This window comes from Lissotriton vulgaris, chromosome 11, assembly GCF_964263255.1.
Source record: "Lissotriton vulgaris chromosome 11, aLisVul1.2, whole genome shotgun sequence".
Classification (NCBI taxonomy): Eukaryota; Metazoa; Chordata; class Amphibia; order Caudata; family Salamandridae; genus Lissotriton; species Lissotriton vulgaris.
This window is the reverse complement of record NC_141699.1, coordinates 1,077,355,102-1,077,372,395: the sequence shown is the minus strand read 5'-3', so window position 1 is coordinate 1,077,372,395 and position 17,294 is coordinate 1,077,355,102. Positions and strand designations below refer to the sequence as shown.

General features: G+C 46.6%; 1 protein-coding gene across 1 annotated transcript in view; it reads right to left on the bottom strand.

Moving 5' to 3' along the window:
* The window catches only part of LOC147684154 (solute carrier family 12 member 9-like), a 582,177-nt gene extending 565,645 nt beyond the window's left edge, over nucleotides 1-16,532 (bottom strand). The window contains exon 1 of the mRNA XM_086944548.1: nucleotides 16,175-16,532. Within this exon, the coding sequence (XP_086800674.1) occupies nucleotides 16,175-16,355 (181 nt within the window). The 5' untranslated portion in view covers nucleotides 16,356-16,532. The remainder of the gene's footprint in view (nucleotides 1-16,174) is intronic.
* Between the last annotated feature and the right edge of the window lie 762 nt (nucleotides 16,533-17,294).

Sequence of the window (17,294 nt, the reverse complement as noted above, 5' to 3'; positions counted from 1 at the left end):
GTTATGCCTCGTACATCATCTGGTGGATAACCATGATCACACACACAGTGCGAACACACTCAACCTAGAACCGTCCAAACTCAAGAAGCTAAAATACATCTCTCTTTTTTGAATGTGCACTAAAAATTTAGAACTCAATTCCTCTGGATATGTGCATCAACTCATCAGTTGAATCCTTCAAAAGATCTAAAATCCCTCTTAATCCAGAGATACATTAGGAACTATGGGCCAGATGTAGGAGACCGAATACCGGTCGGTAACGGCCGATTTCGGCCGTTACCGACCTACAGAATCGGTAAAATACAGAATCAGTAAATTTATCGATTCTGTAAATCAATATGTAGGTGGCACAGTAAACAGTGCCACAGGCACTTAAAAATTCGTTATTTACCACCCAATGCTATTGGGTGGTAAATAACGAATTCCTGTGTACATGCACATCTGTGTATGTACACCTGTGCCATGTGGCACACATATCTGCCCTAAGGGCATGTATGTGTGTCACGTGGCACACAAGCCAGAAACAGGGGTGCAACAGGGTGTCAAAGTGACACCCTGTCCCCCTTAGCAATTCAGTATTTTTACCGAATCGGTAATTACCGAATCGGTATTTGCCATTGATTCCTATGGGCTTCAAGGCCCATAGGAATCAATGACAAATACTGATTCGGTAATTACTGATTCGGTAAATACTGAATCCTACCGAATCTGTATTTGTTACCGAATAATTACCTACATCAGAATTACCGATTCATGAATACCGAATCGGTAAAATTTGGTATTTATAAATCTGTAAATCTGATTTACCTACATCTAGCCCTAAATGCTTTTGACTCATTTTTTGACCTGGTAAACTAGACAACTCTCCTGGAGTTTCTCTTGGTGTTTGTCCCGTCCTCACTTCCTTGCGCTTTCTGAGGACTCTCCAATCTGCCCCTGCTCAGTTTTTGTTTTTCCAGTAGTATCCTGCTTTTTGTGCTTATATTTGAGTTTTACTTTCGATTGTTCTTTTGGCTATTGTTGGGAATTAACCTATACTTCTATTGTCAGGCACTCTGACACCTAAGGGTCTAGATCAATCGTTTTAAAAATCCGCAAATTTAACGAATAAAGGAGAAAGAAAGAAAAGAACAGTTCAGACTCAAAATCAGTTGACATTGAGTTATATCACCCCTGCATGATCAGCACCGCTAAATATGAGGTGGGCTCAAAACCCCTCAGTACAGAGAAGTACCTTCTTATTTGATGTCGGATGAGTCCGGTTCTGAATGGAACAGCTTGAAATCCTACTGTGTTTATTCATTTAACTGGAAACTAAATTTTACGCTAAACTGGGCAGTATACTTTTGTGCACATAATCACTCTGGTCGGGGGAATAGCGTTTACAACGCAACTTTTACCACGCTGTACCTTTACCACGCAACTTTTACAACGCAAGTTGTTACAACGACTTGCGCTGGGGGGCGCTGTAGGATAGGGGATAGTTTAATTTACTATCCAAAACCTTCCCTACTATCCACGGGGACTGGAGTTGGAATAGTAAATTAAACTTTTCACTATCCTGCGCCCCCCAACGCAAGTCGGTGTAACGACTTGCGTTGTAAAACGTGCGTGGTAAAGGCATGCGTTGTAAAAGCATGCGTAGTAACGACATATATCCCTCTGGTCGACATGGAACAGAAGAAAACCCCAACCATGTACTGGGAAAGGAACAACGAGGGCCTTGCTAAATTCATACATCAGTCAGAAGGTCCAAGCCAAGCTCGAAGAGTTCTTCGTAGAGTTGCTATATCCAAAATGCAAGCTTTGCATTATGTGGAGGTGTTGCTAGACTTTAGTCCAAGCTTTGGAATTTGTCCCAGATATGACTCATTTACTATGAAGACCCAAACTGTGTACAGGGCGGCAGGGGCGGCTCTAGGCTCATGGTGGCCCTGGGCAGGAAGCGTAGGTAGGGGGCCCCAAAAGAGGGGGTCCGGGCGGAGCGCAGAGGCCAGTGAAGTGGGGGGGGGGGGGGTCCAGGGTGTTTGGAAGTGGAGCGGAGCCGGAGGCCGCCAAATCTCTGCCAGGGGCTGCCATGCAAATATGTATCCATCCTCAGAGGATTATTATATTAAGGATATATATTGGCGTGGTGGCCCCTGGGGTTTGGTGGCCCTGTGCAGGTGCACAGCTTGCACATGCCTAAGGCGGCCCCTGAGGGCGGCTATAGTTGGGGGTAGAAAAAAAAAACGTTCTACCCTGCAATGAGAAAAGCCTTAGAACGGGTTCTCCAACAAGTAGCTCGGGAGATACTAACTAGCAGCACCCCCTACCGGTTAGTAGCTCACCTATGTTCAGCCCAAACTGTTAGATTAGAAGCTTTTACTTGGTTGAATTATTATATGCATAACAAACTTTAGAATGTATAGTCGAGACGAAAATATGTTTATTGATGGATGCCATGGTGAATGGTGCAATCATCACACAGGACAAGAATGACACGGGGATAGTGATTGGAATGTATGGATGTTGAGCGCGATCCTAGCCACCAGCAGCGCACATAGATACGGTTGATGAATGATTGAAGCAGACACTTACTGCATCATGATGTGGTGTTCTTTAAAGAGGTCTTTCCTAAACTGGGGCAGATGCCGATTTATAACCTGCCCTGGCAGCAGGGACAGACCCGTCCTAACAGGGAGGATACAAGACACTGATCCAAATATTCCCAGGGCCTTGTTCCACTAAATGTCGCAGAACGCCAGAGCAATTTGCAGTATCCACATAATGCACAACAGGAAAACGAATCCTGTAAATGATCATGGAAAGTTGTAATCCCTGTATAAAAACCTGTGTCTAATACTCATAGTCTATTACATTTCAGTTGTGACATCACGAGTCCCCTGAACAAAAACTGAATTGTTACTTGATTGTGACGTCACAGTGCCCCCTCCAGAGCCAGAAAAAGGAGTGAGAAGCAACTTCCTGAGGAGAATATCCACAGCCGAATAACCAATCAGAGGGCGGATGACCTCTTCAGGTTCCCTTTCCATTGATTTATCTAAAACTGGATATAAATGTTGATGTATTGCACGGTGAGCGTTCCCTGGAGAAACAAGGGAATCTTGCTTAAGGTTGCCACACACTCCAAACCACACAGTCCGCTTTCATGCGGACTGAAATCAAAATGCTTCGTATAGTTTTGCAATACAATACAGAACAATGTCGCAATATTTCTGTTTACACTACAGACCTTAAATGTGTTGCACGCATCTGTAACAAGAAAAAAAAAATCAGGAAAAAGGGCAAAAGCAAACACTTTAACAGGGGACTGAGTGGAAAGTGACCAAGAAACCTTGTATTATACGGAATAAAATGTTCCCGGCTATCTGTTAGATGTGTCATTTTGGAGCTCCATTATCTAAAAATTGGTTATCTGCCTTACCTTTGGTAAAACGTTCTGCTAACTTGCAGTTAGGCCAGGGTGAATTTCCAAATACAGCTTCATAGGTGGGTGAATGTCTGGAATTTCACACTTAATGCAGAAGTGCTAAGGTCCAGGACTTTGTCTCATGCTACGTAATTAAAATTCACCAGGTCTCTGCAGCCTGATGTTTGTCAAACCACGATGAGGCTGCAGGGATTTGTTTCCCTTGTGCTGCACTCGTAAGCCAGTCACTAATCCCGGGGAACTTCCTCCATCTGAAAGATCCCCCGGGGGTATGTTTGAGATCACGGAACAGAAGTGAAGAAGCAATATATAGCTCCTGGCCTTGCATGGCAGGCGGAATGTTCTAGCTGCACAACACTGATTTTTTAAATACATTTTTCTATGGAAATCAGTTTGCCACTTCTCTGTCTAGTAAATATCGTGTTGTGTGGAAGTGTATGAAGTTGCCAGCTATTAGGGTTTGAACTTCGCGGAACCCAATATGCAATATCTTTATAACATAGAAGTATTTTACCCTTATGGTATCAGAAAAACCAGATAAAGGGAAGAATGTGCATGCTTCTGGGAGTTGAAGGGCATGCAAAAAACAAAAACTTGCAAGGTTAAGGATGCTCACGGAGGGTGTGGCATTGGAGCTAGCTTTTCAATACATTGGTTACCACATGATCCTGCAAACTGACCTGCCGGTCTGCTACGAAACACCGCATCAAGATTGGCAAGACCCTTCACCTTCACGACTAGAACCTGCTGTTCCTTATAGGAACCAGTCGCACTAAATCTACCACTCTTTTGAATCATTTATTCGTGCCTCCCGATTCTGAAATTATAGGGATGGATCGACAGGGCCACCCCGGAGAAGGTCTTGCAGTTACCCACAAAAGCTCCCTGACTCTCAAATTCTTCAGTGCTGAGAGCTTCTCCACATTTTAATATTTTTGAGTAACTCTCCACACACCTGCCTCAAAATACTCCTAGATACACATCATCAATCACCCACCAGGAGAAATACACATGATCATTGAATAAGTCATGGATCTCTTTATTTAAGACTTCAAACAAGAAGCACACACACTAATTGTCTTCAGCCAGAGTAAGAGGAACACCCTCTACCTGGGAAACCCCTAGGGTACATGTCCCACACGAGGGCAGCCCAGGACTCGGCTGTAAGAGTTATCACTGGTGCAAGATAATCCAGTCACACAGTCCCAGTGCTCGTTGCCCTCACTATCTCCCTATTGAAGCCAGAAGCATCCTTAAACTAGCTTGTATTACCCACAATGCCCTGCATAGAGGCAACCGGCATTAACTTGTACACCACCTGGTGGATGGCAATGATCACACAGAGTGTGAACACTCTCCACCTAGAAGCATCCAAGTTCAAGAAGCAAAAAACATCTTTCTGTTCTTTGAAAGCACACTGAAAATGTAGAACTCAATTTCCCTGGAAATGTATATCAACTCATCAATTGAATCATTCAAAAGAGAACTAAATCCCCTCCTAATCCAGATACCTTTGGAACTAAACGTTCTTGACTCCTTCGCTGGCCTGCTGAACCAGACATCCGCACTCTCTCCTGGAGTTTCTGTGTCTGTTTGTCCCATCCTCACTCCTTTGCAATTCTTAAAGACACTCCGAACTAACACTGTTTTTAGGTTGAGCCTAGGCAGCGCGCATGCGCTGCTGCAAGACCTGTTGTTATCTCCTCTATCGGCTGTTGACATGCTCATTAATTTCCATTTGTTCATTGTTGTGCTATTTAGAAATACGGGGTTTTTATTGGTGCACTGGGTCTGATTCTCCCGCCTTTGCGTGCTTGGGTTACACCCAGGCAATTCACTCATTGTTTGCTTGCGTTGGCCACCCCAACACATCCACAGGTCCTCCTGTTCATCCTGATCTGCCTTTTTATTTTATATGCTATATACATTGTTTTAGGCTTTCAGGCCATTTCACGGAGCAATGCTCTGTTGGCACCTGCACAGTGGCAATTTTTGTCCGGTAGCTGTTGGGCTATGCCAATAGCTCTAACTAAAAAATTGTGAGACATATTGCATTTCTAATGCTTGTTGTTTTTCCAGAAGTATTCTGTTTTATGTGGTTATATTTGTGCTTTAATTCGGACTGTTCTTTTGGCTATTGTTTTTGTTGGAAATTAACCTATGTTTCTAATGTAAGGCTCTCTGACACCCCAGGATGTAGTTCACTCATTTTAAAACTCCTTCAATTAATGATTAAATAATAAAGAGAGGAAATTAAAGCTCAGACTCATAATCAGGTGACATTGAGTTATATCATCACCCGCATGATCAGCCCCGCTAAATATAAGTAAACCCCTCAGTACAGAAACCTCAGATGAGTCCGGTTCACAGAAGAAAATCCCAACCATGTACTGGGAAAGGAACAACGAGGGCCTTGCTAAACTTATACATCAGTCAGAAGGTCCAAGCCAAGAACGAAGAGCTCTTCGTAGAGTTGCTATATCCAAAATGCAAGCTTTGCATTACGGGGAGATGCTGCTAGACTTCAGTCCAAGCTTTGGAATTGGGTCGAGATATGACTTTTTAACTATGAAGACCCAAACTGTGTACAGGGCGGGCTATAGTTTGGGGTAGAAAAAAAACGTTCTACCCTGCAATGGGAAATGCCTTAGAATGGGTTCTCCAACAAGTAGCTCGAGAGCTACTAACCAGCAGCTCTCCACGTACCTCTTAGTAGCTCACCTGTGTACAGCCCAAACTGTTAAATTAGAAGCTTTTGCTTGGTTGAATTATTATATGCATAGCTACATTTAGAATCTATAGTTGAGATGAAAATATGTTTATTCGCAGATATCATAAGCTGATATTTGACACTTTCCCAATTATATTCAAGATTTATATTTGAGTGATAAATCAGGTGGCATTGGGAAGCCGTTTTATAAATGCTATTACTTTGGTACCAGAGGCGTGGCAGCTATGGATGTTATGTGATACCCATGTAGATCCCATATTGATAAAGCCTTTTATGGATTACTGCTGCACTGAAATGATCACTGGCAGTAATCTTGCAAACGGTGACCAGTAATGTAATCTTGTCTCTTGTGATCACTATTATAACGCTAATATTAGTAGCTCCCGATGAGTTTCATTGAACATAAGTATCGCTGATAAAGAGAAGGTTGAAGACCGCTGCCCTAGAAATACTGTGAATCACCCAAGATATACCGCACGCAAACACCTAAGAGAAACTAACAGACGGACAACCTCAATAACATCCCGCATGGCCCAAGCTGGCAGCGTCTTCTTCGTTCACAGTATTATCAGCAAGTGTGCCGTATAGAAAACCAGCCAGACCATTAATTCTCCATGTGACTTAAATTTGGTCGAGCACATAACGCAAACATTCCACATGCATAGCACACATTAGAGATACATCATGTAGTAGGCTTTCACATTGCAACCTTTGGTACTAGCACTATGAGACACCATCTCAACTCATCAGAAGGCATTTGAGGGAACCGTTCAAATGTATACAGTCACTATTTCTACATTTAAATCAATAGCCAGATCCACTCGCTAACACAGACCCGATAACAGGATGCCCGACTATTGAGACACATCTGAAACACAAAGATCATATTAGACAGAACATCACAGACAGACATCACAAAGAATGCATGGGAGGGAATATGACGCACACATCCAACACACTTCAATACAACCCTGAGATGGCAGGCAGCTATGGTCACAGAGCTCAGAATATCTCCAACAGTGGAGCCACGGGAATGTTGCTGTCCTCCAAGGAATGCATGAGCAATCTACAGCGGCCTCTGACCAAGGCAATCCAACATCCAGAGCAAAATGAACCAGCATTGGAAAAGCCAGTAGGTCTTGTCTATTTCAATGTTTTTAGCCATGTTGCACAGTGGAGATGCTGCAATTATTTTTAAAAAGTGCTAAGATGCAGTTAGTGGGATGGGGAAACCAACAATGCAGATTGCGCTGGATGTTAGGAGGGGGAAAGCAAGAACCCGGGCTGGGGCAAGAATAGAGAAGCAACAACATAGGACAGGGCGGAAAGCGGCAAGCAACAACAAGTGATGCGGTGGGTGGAGGCAAGCAACAGGATGGGGCAGGGTGGGAAGAGGCAAACAAGAATATGGAGAAAGGAGATGGGTGGGAGGTGACAAGCAACAACACGGAGAGAGTGGCAAAAGGCAAGCAACCACACAGAGATGGGAAGAAATGAGGGGCAAGCAACACATGGAGAGGGACAGGAGGCTGGGAGGGAGAAACAACAACACAGAGAGGGATAGGAAGGTGTGTGGGGGAGATTGCCTGCAAACAAATGCACTCTTATGGAGTTCTTCTCTAAAAGAAAAAAATAACTTGAAAAGTTTGAGCAGAGGACAGACACAAGTACTGGGCCATTTTCTAGACTAGGGACAAACCCACGAAGAAGATAGACGTGAAGCTGGCACTCACTGACCACAGAGAAGCAAGGAAACGAGAATGACATTTAAGCCAACCAATTGTAATCAATGGGAGGGCCCTCAGCCCACTCTAAACCAACAAAATGTCCATGCCGCTTCTGGCGAGACCTAAAAATCAGAACACAATACAGCAAACTTATAATCACAAGCCAAATATCACTCTGATTTGTGTTAGATGCGAGGCCACACTAAAGGCAGGCAGCGCGTTAAGCAGATGTAAATACCATAAGATGTACGTCACAGAAGAAGACTCCATTTATTTGACTGACACATGTAGGGTGGAACAGTACATGGACTTTTGGCACCATGCAGGTACTTTATTTAGATGGAACAGGTTGATGTAGTAGGAAACCCCAGGTACAGTCGCAGCAGCGGCTTCTCTGCTATGGTGGATTTTCAACCCGGACTCACTCTCACAGAAAATTTAACTATGAATTGTATCCAGGTCGACCTAGTTAGGGCAGCCTTCTCGCTTTATAAATTACAGATTAATTTATTATTCATTCAATGTTCATGAACATCGCACTAAACCCATCAACAAACTGAGAGAGAAATGACAGTTGTATGGCAGTCACAAATGACATCTGCACCACGCACACACACACAAAAGACACAACTTATGTTGAATGTAAACATCAGACCAACTACAAACTAAAGAAATCGACACAATTGGCATGGACAAGACACTTAACATGATGGGCCAAGTTGTCTTACCTACCATAACACATACCGGACACAACTTATGTTGGGTGAAGAATTCAGACTGATTTCAATGTTCACCACAACAAATATAACATAACAAATTTCCCATGAGCAAAGACATCGCCTTTGAGACAGGACTGTGATGCTTACCATAATCGAAGACAGGATATTTCTTATTTAGTAAACAAGTTAGACACACTTATGATGGAACTTTGAAAGGAACACAGTTGAATAGAGCTAACGAGTGAGTAAAGGCCCGTACTAGTTGAAAGAAGATTGGTTAGCATTCACAACTCAGTCAAAGTTAGTAAATTCATCTAATGTTGTTGAAAACTTAGGTCCAACATGGGACTCTTTCTGGGTCTGTGAGGGTGAAATCCTCTCTTACAAAAAGGGCAAGATCTCTAGAGTTTCTTGTTGATGCTCCCTAACTCTTGAAAAGCAAGCCAATAAGCTCCCCGAAGAGTACACCCATTGCATCCGTCAGCTAGCTATAATGTGCCCTATCGGTGCTGAACATGTATGAGCAACTGAAGCATGGGCACATATTGGGCCCTGTATGGACTACTGTGGCTGACTCTTTCATCTCATTGGCTAGAACTCAAATTAGACCCCCAGAAGAATCCAAAATTATGCAGCTCAAGTGGTGATGGGTGTACATAAAATTGAGCAGGTTTTCTCCTATCTTCCAAAAGCTGCATCAGTTGTCTCTAAAGTTTAGGCTTGGTATTTATGCATAGATGCTGCATAAGTTAGAGCCAATGTTTTGGACACAGGCTATATGAATTTGTATGTTGTGGCTGAAGATTATAGACCAGTAGGTTTCTGCATGGCTCGAGTGACATCTTTGACAACACCATTATGGGATAAATCTTCTTTGCTAGTACTTTGGGAAACTCTTCTTCTACCATAAAATTGAAGGCAAGGAATTAAAGAAAATACTAATAGCTGCTCATTTCTGGATTATTAGACCAGGAGAATCGGGGTCCCTTAGAAACCTAGCACATTGAAAGCAAAGAAATTAGTCGCTTTATAAATGGTTTTGTATTTGAACTGTTCATAAACATAAAATTAACGACTTTGCCCAAATGAGCACAGCTCTCACATCTGGCACACGCAGACCACAATTTAGGTTAGGTATGATGTGCGATCTTACAGAATTCATTATTCGCAGAAACACATCAGCAAACCAGACTTGAACAGTCTAGACAACTGCAATGAAAATCCCTCATGATAGTGTATGTCATCTTCATGAAACATATGCACATCATTTTGATGTTCTCAGGCACTACCTATTGCAGGAACATGCTCAATTCTATGTGCTTGTGAACATCTGGCATTTGAGTCATAAAAATAACAAGCATTGGTTAAGCCAATATGTCTTGCCTATGTGAGAGCTAATGGCTTTGCCAATGTTATCAACCCATGCTGCACAGCCACATGGCTGTTGTTCAGCATGGCTAAATGTTAGTGGTGTGGCATAGAGTAAAGATGAGTAGGATGTCGTAGAATGGTACGGTGTGACGCACAGTTGCATAGGTTGAGGTTTGTGTAGAGTAGCATAGAGTTGCACGATTTGGAGTAGCATAGAATAGAGAGACCGAGTAAAATGGAGTGGCATAAGCTGGAGTGGTGTGGAGTGGCTTAGAGTAGGGTGGTTTAGAGTAGAATGGCATAGAGAAGAGTTGTGTAGTGAGCTTTAGAGTGGATTGGTATGGAGTGGAGTGGCATAGAGCAGGGTGGAGTGGAGCGGCATAGTGCGGAGCGGCATAGAGTCACATGACATAGAGTGGAGTGCCAGAGTGGAGTAGCATAGAGTGGAGTGGCTGGGAGTTGCGTGGAGTGGTATGGGGTGGCATAGAATAGGGTGGCATAGACTAAAGTCGCATGGAGTAGCGTACAGTGGCATACAGTAGACTGGGGTAAACTGGAGTGGCATGAAGCAGAGTGGTGTAGAGTGAAAGGCGTGGATTATCGTAAAAGTGGCACGGAGTAGAGTAGTGCAGAGTTGTGAAGAGTAGAGAGGAATAGTGTAGGGTGAAGTAAAGTAGAGTGGGTAACGTACAGTGGCATAGAGTGGCGTAGAGTAGAGAGGCGTGGAGGGGCATTGTGTGAAGTGGAGTAGCGTAAAGTAGAGTGGTGTACAGTAGAGGGGCGTGGAGGAGAGTGACGTAGAGTTGAGTGGTGTTAAGTAACATAAAGTGCAATGGCTTACAGTGGGTAGCACAGAGTAGTACAGTTGTGCCTGTAAGTAACTAGAGCATCAATAAAGACGGCAGATAGGGTGAAAGCAACGTAAATAAGAAGCTGTAGCTGTATGCCTGTGTTTAAAGTAGGAAAGCAAATTGCACATCCATGAACAATAACAAAATCCTTAAAAAATGAAAAAGTTAGTGTGTTTCGAAAAGACGAGAAAGGACAAAGATGAGGAGGAACACATGTACTTGGCCCATGATCCATGGAGGCGCTAACACAAGAAAGGAACAAAAGCCTATGGCAGCAAAGCAATCTAAATATAAAAATGAATAATAACGAAACAACCAATTCTGTGGGCGGGTTCTAAGCCCAATGAATTGCAAACAATACGTCTCACAGCAGAGCGCATGCAACGAGTAGACAGCGAGACCTAAAAATGATGCTCCCTCAACCATTATAACAACTGCAATTCTATGAAAAACAATTAAATTCACTGAAAATGAAACAGAGTTAAGGAAAGGTAATGTTGTCAAGTGTCAATAGTGGTTAAAGCACCAACCTGAAAAGACATCAAATTCACAAATAAGGTACCACCTTTACTGTACTTCCTACACCAACACACTAACTTAACCATGACTGCCTCTCCTACCAATCGCCCATCGCATCAAAGAACAAGCTAACACACATACTGTTAGACAGGGACCTGGAGAGTCGGCCGAGGACAAGAGGAGAGGCCTCCGGTGAGGGCCGTCTCCAGCGATTGTACAGACAAGTAACTTCCCCCCCCACAGATGGACACCACACAAGGATAAGGTCAACACTCTTTATATACGATTCTTGAAGCAAGGATATCAACGATACAGTGAGATCGGGACACGAGGGTCCTCTCAACTCTAGTCTCTGGAAGGGAAAGGGGGTAGCGGGACAGTCTTGGTACCGGTCTGGTACTGAGGTGGCACGATGAATAGCTCACAATCCTTGAGCTCGGAGTTCTGGAAGATCGGGCCGCGGCAGCACCAGCAGGCTCGGATGATAAGTCTCACTTGAGAAGGGCCGCGGCAGCGCCAGCCGGCAAGGGCGATGGTTCACACAAGGATGGGCCGCGGCAGCGCCAGCAGGTCCCGACGAGGATGTAGGTTGCAGAGGGCAGCGGCAGCGCCAGCAGGTCCCGACGAGGATGTAGGTTGCAGAGGGCCGCGGCAGCGCCAGCAGGCAGGACGATGATTCACAAGGCCGGGCTGAGGCAGCGCCAACAGTCCGTCAAGGATGAGTTCTTCTAGGTGTCTCTCGACTCCAGGATACAACTGCCTTCCTGCTCTGGAGCTGCCCCAGTTATAGGTCTGGCCTCCTTTGATGTCCGGACCCTCGCTCTTGGAGGTCGGGAGGTCCGGGATGAGGGAGTCCAGACACCCAGCAGGGGGGTGGAGCCAGCGCCCGGGGAGGCCGGGGGCGATCGGCACCAGGCGGGGGAGAGCCATCGACACTCCTCTCTCCCATTGACCTGCCAAGTGGTCTCTTCACCTCCTGGGTGGATGGTGGTGCCTCGATGTCGGGGCCAGGCCCAGGGTTGGGGTCGAGCTGAGGCCACACGGCCTCGTGGTGCAGTGTCCACGATGGCGGCTGGGCCCGGGCAATGGTGCTGACGGTGGCCCGGGTCAGCCGATGCTGGGATGTTCAGGAGCAGGCGTCCCGTGGGGGACGGGTTGCGGGTTGCTTCTGCGGGTTGCCGGGGTAGTTCTTCTGGTGACACCGGGAGAGCCGGTGTCCGGGCCCTGTCATGCGGGGAGGGAGCGAGCCTTTCACGAGGCCTGTCCAACACATACAAACCACATTGCACAATGAACAGTATTGGGAATTACATTTATAGAGTTTACACATGACTGGAAATCAATAGATACATATATTACCAGCATAAAATACCCAAAGTACTACAATACAATGTCATACAGGGAGTATGGTATACATACAATTACACCTCCTGACTATAACATCAAACTGACCGAGTACATCCTTAATCACAGACACTCTCACAAAATAACAATACAATCTAACACAAAGAAACATGTAAAATTTCGTGTTTTTTTGTTGCACAAGCATGAGCACAATTAAGCACTCATCATCACACCCACCCTGGCTCTGGTTTCCACTTTTCACAAGTGACGGTAGGAGGCTTTTTTAAGGTTGAGTTAATTCATCTTGGTGAGAGTTAAGGTAAGGGTACAGCTGCCACTTGTGAATGTCATTGTTTTGGGGGGTTTTATGCTCTAGGCGCAAATGGCACTTCAACAACCTTAACTTTCCTTTAACTTTAGCTTTTCCTCCAAAAGAGTTAGGAAGTTGTGGTTGTTTACACAGAAGAGAAATACCATTAAAACTAGACACTGGGCACAATTTTAATTACGCCGGTGTAATCAGATTAATTTCGGTAATTCTGTGGCATGACTGTGATGTAGCATAATGTGATTTTGCGTGCTCGTGTAATTGAGAGTAATTTGTGGGGAAAAGAATCCTACCACAAGTGCACATTTAGCTAGCGCGAGCCGCTTGCGCTGCTCTTATGTCTTATTGCATTTAGCACTATTTTCATAGTGTAAAATGTATCCTCGTGTACATTTTGGATGCCAGGGTGCATGTTGCACTAAGAAACTGCCAGGAGTAAGTTGAATGAAAATCCCACATCTGAGTGCGCATTTAGCGAGCACAAATAGCTGCTGGCGCTCACTATTCATGGTCTGGTGTTTATCGTCATCAGCTCAAAATGTATCCTCATTTTGGATGCAACGAAGAAGGCACCGACACCAGGTGGGGGGGAGGGGAGTAAAAAAGGCAGTAGGAGAACCTCATTAGAGAAAATAGCGCTCACAGTCAAAATAACACGTACCATGCAGCACTCGAAGTAAAGTGGCCAGTCGCCATGGGAGGTGACAAATGAAGAGGAGGTGGTACTAAGGAGGGACTAACAAGCCTATTGATGAATCAGAAGCCAGCATGTAGGACAGACAATGACACAAGCCAATGGCAAACATGGGCGGAGCTTCTATTCGCTACTCGTCTACAATAAGTCTTGCAGAGAAGCGCATGCGTGCAGGCTCAGGCTTGACCTAAAAACATAACATTTGCTATAAAGGGTTACCTACAAAACTGACTCTCAAATGCACTGCTCGTGACTTCTCGGATGACATCACAGAAACTTCATATGTTTATAAAGTGCTGAAAAGTGTTTTACATTAGCAACATTTTCTCTAGTTTCTAGAAGTCTTTTACTGCCCTGTGATCCTGCCTCCGCCAGTGCTTCTCAAAGATTTTCTCTCTGCAAGAGATCGCTCTTTTCTCCTATCAGCAATAGCTTCGACCTCCGCCGGTGTCATGTAGTTCTGCCCTCTCCTCAATGGCAGGTTTGCTCCCCTATCAGTGATAGCAGTCCACAACCCCACCCCCTCCCTGTCAGCAGTATCTCTGACCTCCTTTGTACACTGTTCTGACCTTCTGCTAAGCTATAAAGTTATTTCTTCCTTCCCTGTGACTGTTCTGCCCTCCTGCTGAGTGCTGTTCAGCTTTCTTCTTCTTCTCACTGCGCGCTCCGCCTTTCATCTTAGAAGAGATAGCCCTCTCCTCCTGATAGGGAGGTCTGCCATCCTTTTAGCATAGCTCTGTACTCTTCATAATTTAAATACGTCTCCCTTCCTATTAAGGGACACTTCTATCCTATTCAGTGACAGTTGCGGTATCACCTCAGTGACAGGGATACCTCTGCTTCCTCCATGACGGTTCTGCCCTCACTGCAGTACCAGCTCTGCCTTTCTTGGTAGAAGGTTTTACCCCCACCACCCTGTGTTATTTATGTCTATGAATAAGTGACAGCTCTCCTCTCCTCAGTAACAGTCCTTCCTTCGCCTCAGTGATACCTCGGCCCTCCTCAGTGACAGCTCTGTCCTCATCTCGCTGATTGCCCTGCCCTCCTCAATGGAAGTTCTGACCTCCACCTTGATGACACCTATGCCCACTGCCTAAGTTAATGAGCTCTGCCCTCATCTCAGTGACGGCCCTGCCTTCCCATTTGACAGAGCCGCCCTCACCTCAGTGACAGTTCTGACCTTAGTGACAGCCCTGTTTTGACCTCAGTAAGAGCTCTGCCTTCCTCAGTGACAGTCCAGCTCTCACTTCAGAGATACCTCTGTACTCCTCAGTGTCAGCTCCGCCCTACCCTCAGTGACAGCTCTGTTCTGACCTCAGTGAGAGCTCTGCCTTCCTCGGTGGAAGATCTGACCCTCACCTGAGTGACAGCGATGCCCTCTTCTTAAGTTATTGAGCTCTGCCCTTCTCTCTAGTTCTGTCCTCCCCTCCCCTCTGTGATCGCTCTGCCCTCCTCAGTGACAGCTCTATCCTCACTTCAATGATTGCTCTTCCCTCATAAGTGACAGTTCAGTCCTCACTTCAGCGATAGCCCACTCATACTCATACTCAGTGGCAGTTCTGCCCTCACCTCAGTACTACCTCTGTCCTCCTCAATAGGGTTCTCTAACCCCACCCTCACAGTCAGTCCTGCCTCCCGTGACCCGTCCTGTGTTATGTATCCCTCCCCTCCTCACTGGCAGCACTGCTCTTTCCTCAGTGACAGGCCTGCTTCCCACCTCAGTGACAGGCCTGCTCTCTCTTCAGTGACAGGCCTGCTCTCTCCTCAGTGACAGGTCTGCTCCCCACCTCAGTGACAGGCCTGCTCTCTACTCAGTGACAGACCTGCTTCCCACCTCAGTGACTAGCCTGCTTCCCACCTCAGTGACAGGTCTGCTCTTTCCTCAGTGACAGGCCTGCTTCCCTCAGTGACTAGCCTGCTTCCCACCTCAGTGACAGGTCTGCTCTTTCCTCAGTGACAGGCCTGCTTACCACCTCAGTGACTAGCCTGCTTCCCACCTCAGTGACAGGTCTGCTCTTTCCTCAGTGACAGGCCTGCTCTCTCCTCATTGACAGACCTGCTCCCCACCTCAGTGACAGGCCTGCTCCCCACCTCAGTTATACAAACTCCCCTCATCCACCAGTGATAGTTAAGCCATCTTCTGTAACAACTGCCCTCTCTGCCCAGTGACACCTGCTCCCCCCCTCAGTGACACTCTTGTTACCCTCAGCTATGTCTCTACCCTCCCTCCACAGTGACACCTCTGCCCTCCTCAGTGACAGATCTGCCCTCACCTCAGTGATAGTTCTTCCCTCCTCAAAGGACAACTCTATCCCTACCCTCAGTGACAGCTCAGTCCTGCCCCCCCCCCCCCCCACCACCCCGTAGGTAGCACGGTTCCCTCCTCAGTGACACCTCCGTTATCCTCTGAGTGATGACTCTCTCCCTCCCAGCCCCTCCGGCACCCCCAGCACTCACCGATCCTGAGGAAGAGCACGACGCTGAACATGGAGAGGAGGGTGGGCACCACCACACCGAAGAAGGTGGAGAGCTTCTTCCTGCGGCCCCCCTTGCCCTTGGAGGGGGCCCCACCCGCCGCCTCCACCTCCGTGGACACGCTGACCAGGCGGTAGGTGAGGAGGGGGCTGCGCTCCGACATGCTGCCTGCGGTGCGGGCCGGGGGGGGGGGGGGGGGGGGGCGAGGAGGGAGTAGGATCAGCTGGGGGGGAGTGTGGGAGGGGGGTCCGAGCTCCGGGGGAGGGGGTCCTGGCACCGGTCCTGAGTCTGCTCCGCTCCCAGCTCAGGGAGCCCCGGCAAGCGGACTTACTCTGCTGTCACTTCCCTGAGGGGGTGGGAGGAGCAAATGTGAGAGTGGGCGGGCCGAGCCGAAGAGGGCGGGGCAGATGTGAGAGTGGGCGGGGCAGAGATGCCGGTGGGCGGTGCAGGGATAGAGAGAGGGATCCAGATGTGAGACAGGGGCAGGAAAGAAACAGCAGGGCAGGGGTGAATCCAGATGCGAGACAGGGACAGGAAAGAAAAGGCGGGGGTAGGGAGTGAGCACTAGAACTCAGAGAGAGGGCAGAGTGAGGGACAGGAGGAGAGAATAAGAGGACGAGAAAGAGAGAGGGAAGGTGTCCTGCGCAGACTGCATAGGTGGGAAACTGAAGAGATTTAGGGAGACAGGGAGGAGACAGGGGGTGGGCGGAGAGTCGGCGGGTCAGTTAAGTGTGAGCTTCATGCAGGCTGGGAATTCACTCCTCCTGGAAAATGCACTTCAAGAAAAATTCAACCAAACGGAGACACACCTATGTGAAGTGGTTCCGCTCCCTCGAGGCACCCGGAGGGGACTTTTTCTTCTACAGATTTCTGTAATTTTGCTTTTTGCAGCATAATTTTGCGCTCTATATACACAGCTGCAAAGTTTCCCAGGTCCATGCATGATTAGTGAGGACAGTCCCGTTTTTTTCTAAGTAGAATTCTGGGACTTGTAGTCCCGGTTGTAGACTGGATTAAATACGACTCCAAGTCCCAGAATTCTAAGAGAAAAAACCCGGACTGGTTTAACTCTTCACTCATGGACCAGGGAAACTAGGCAGCT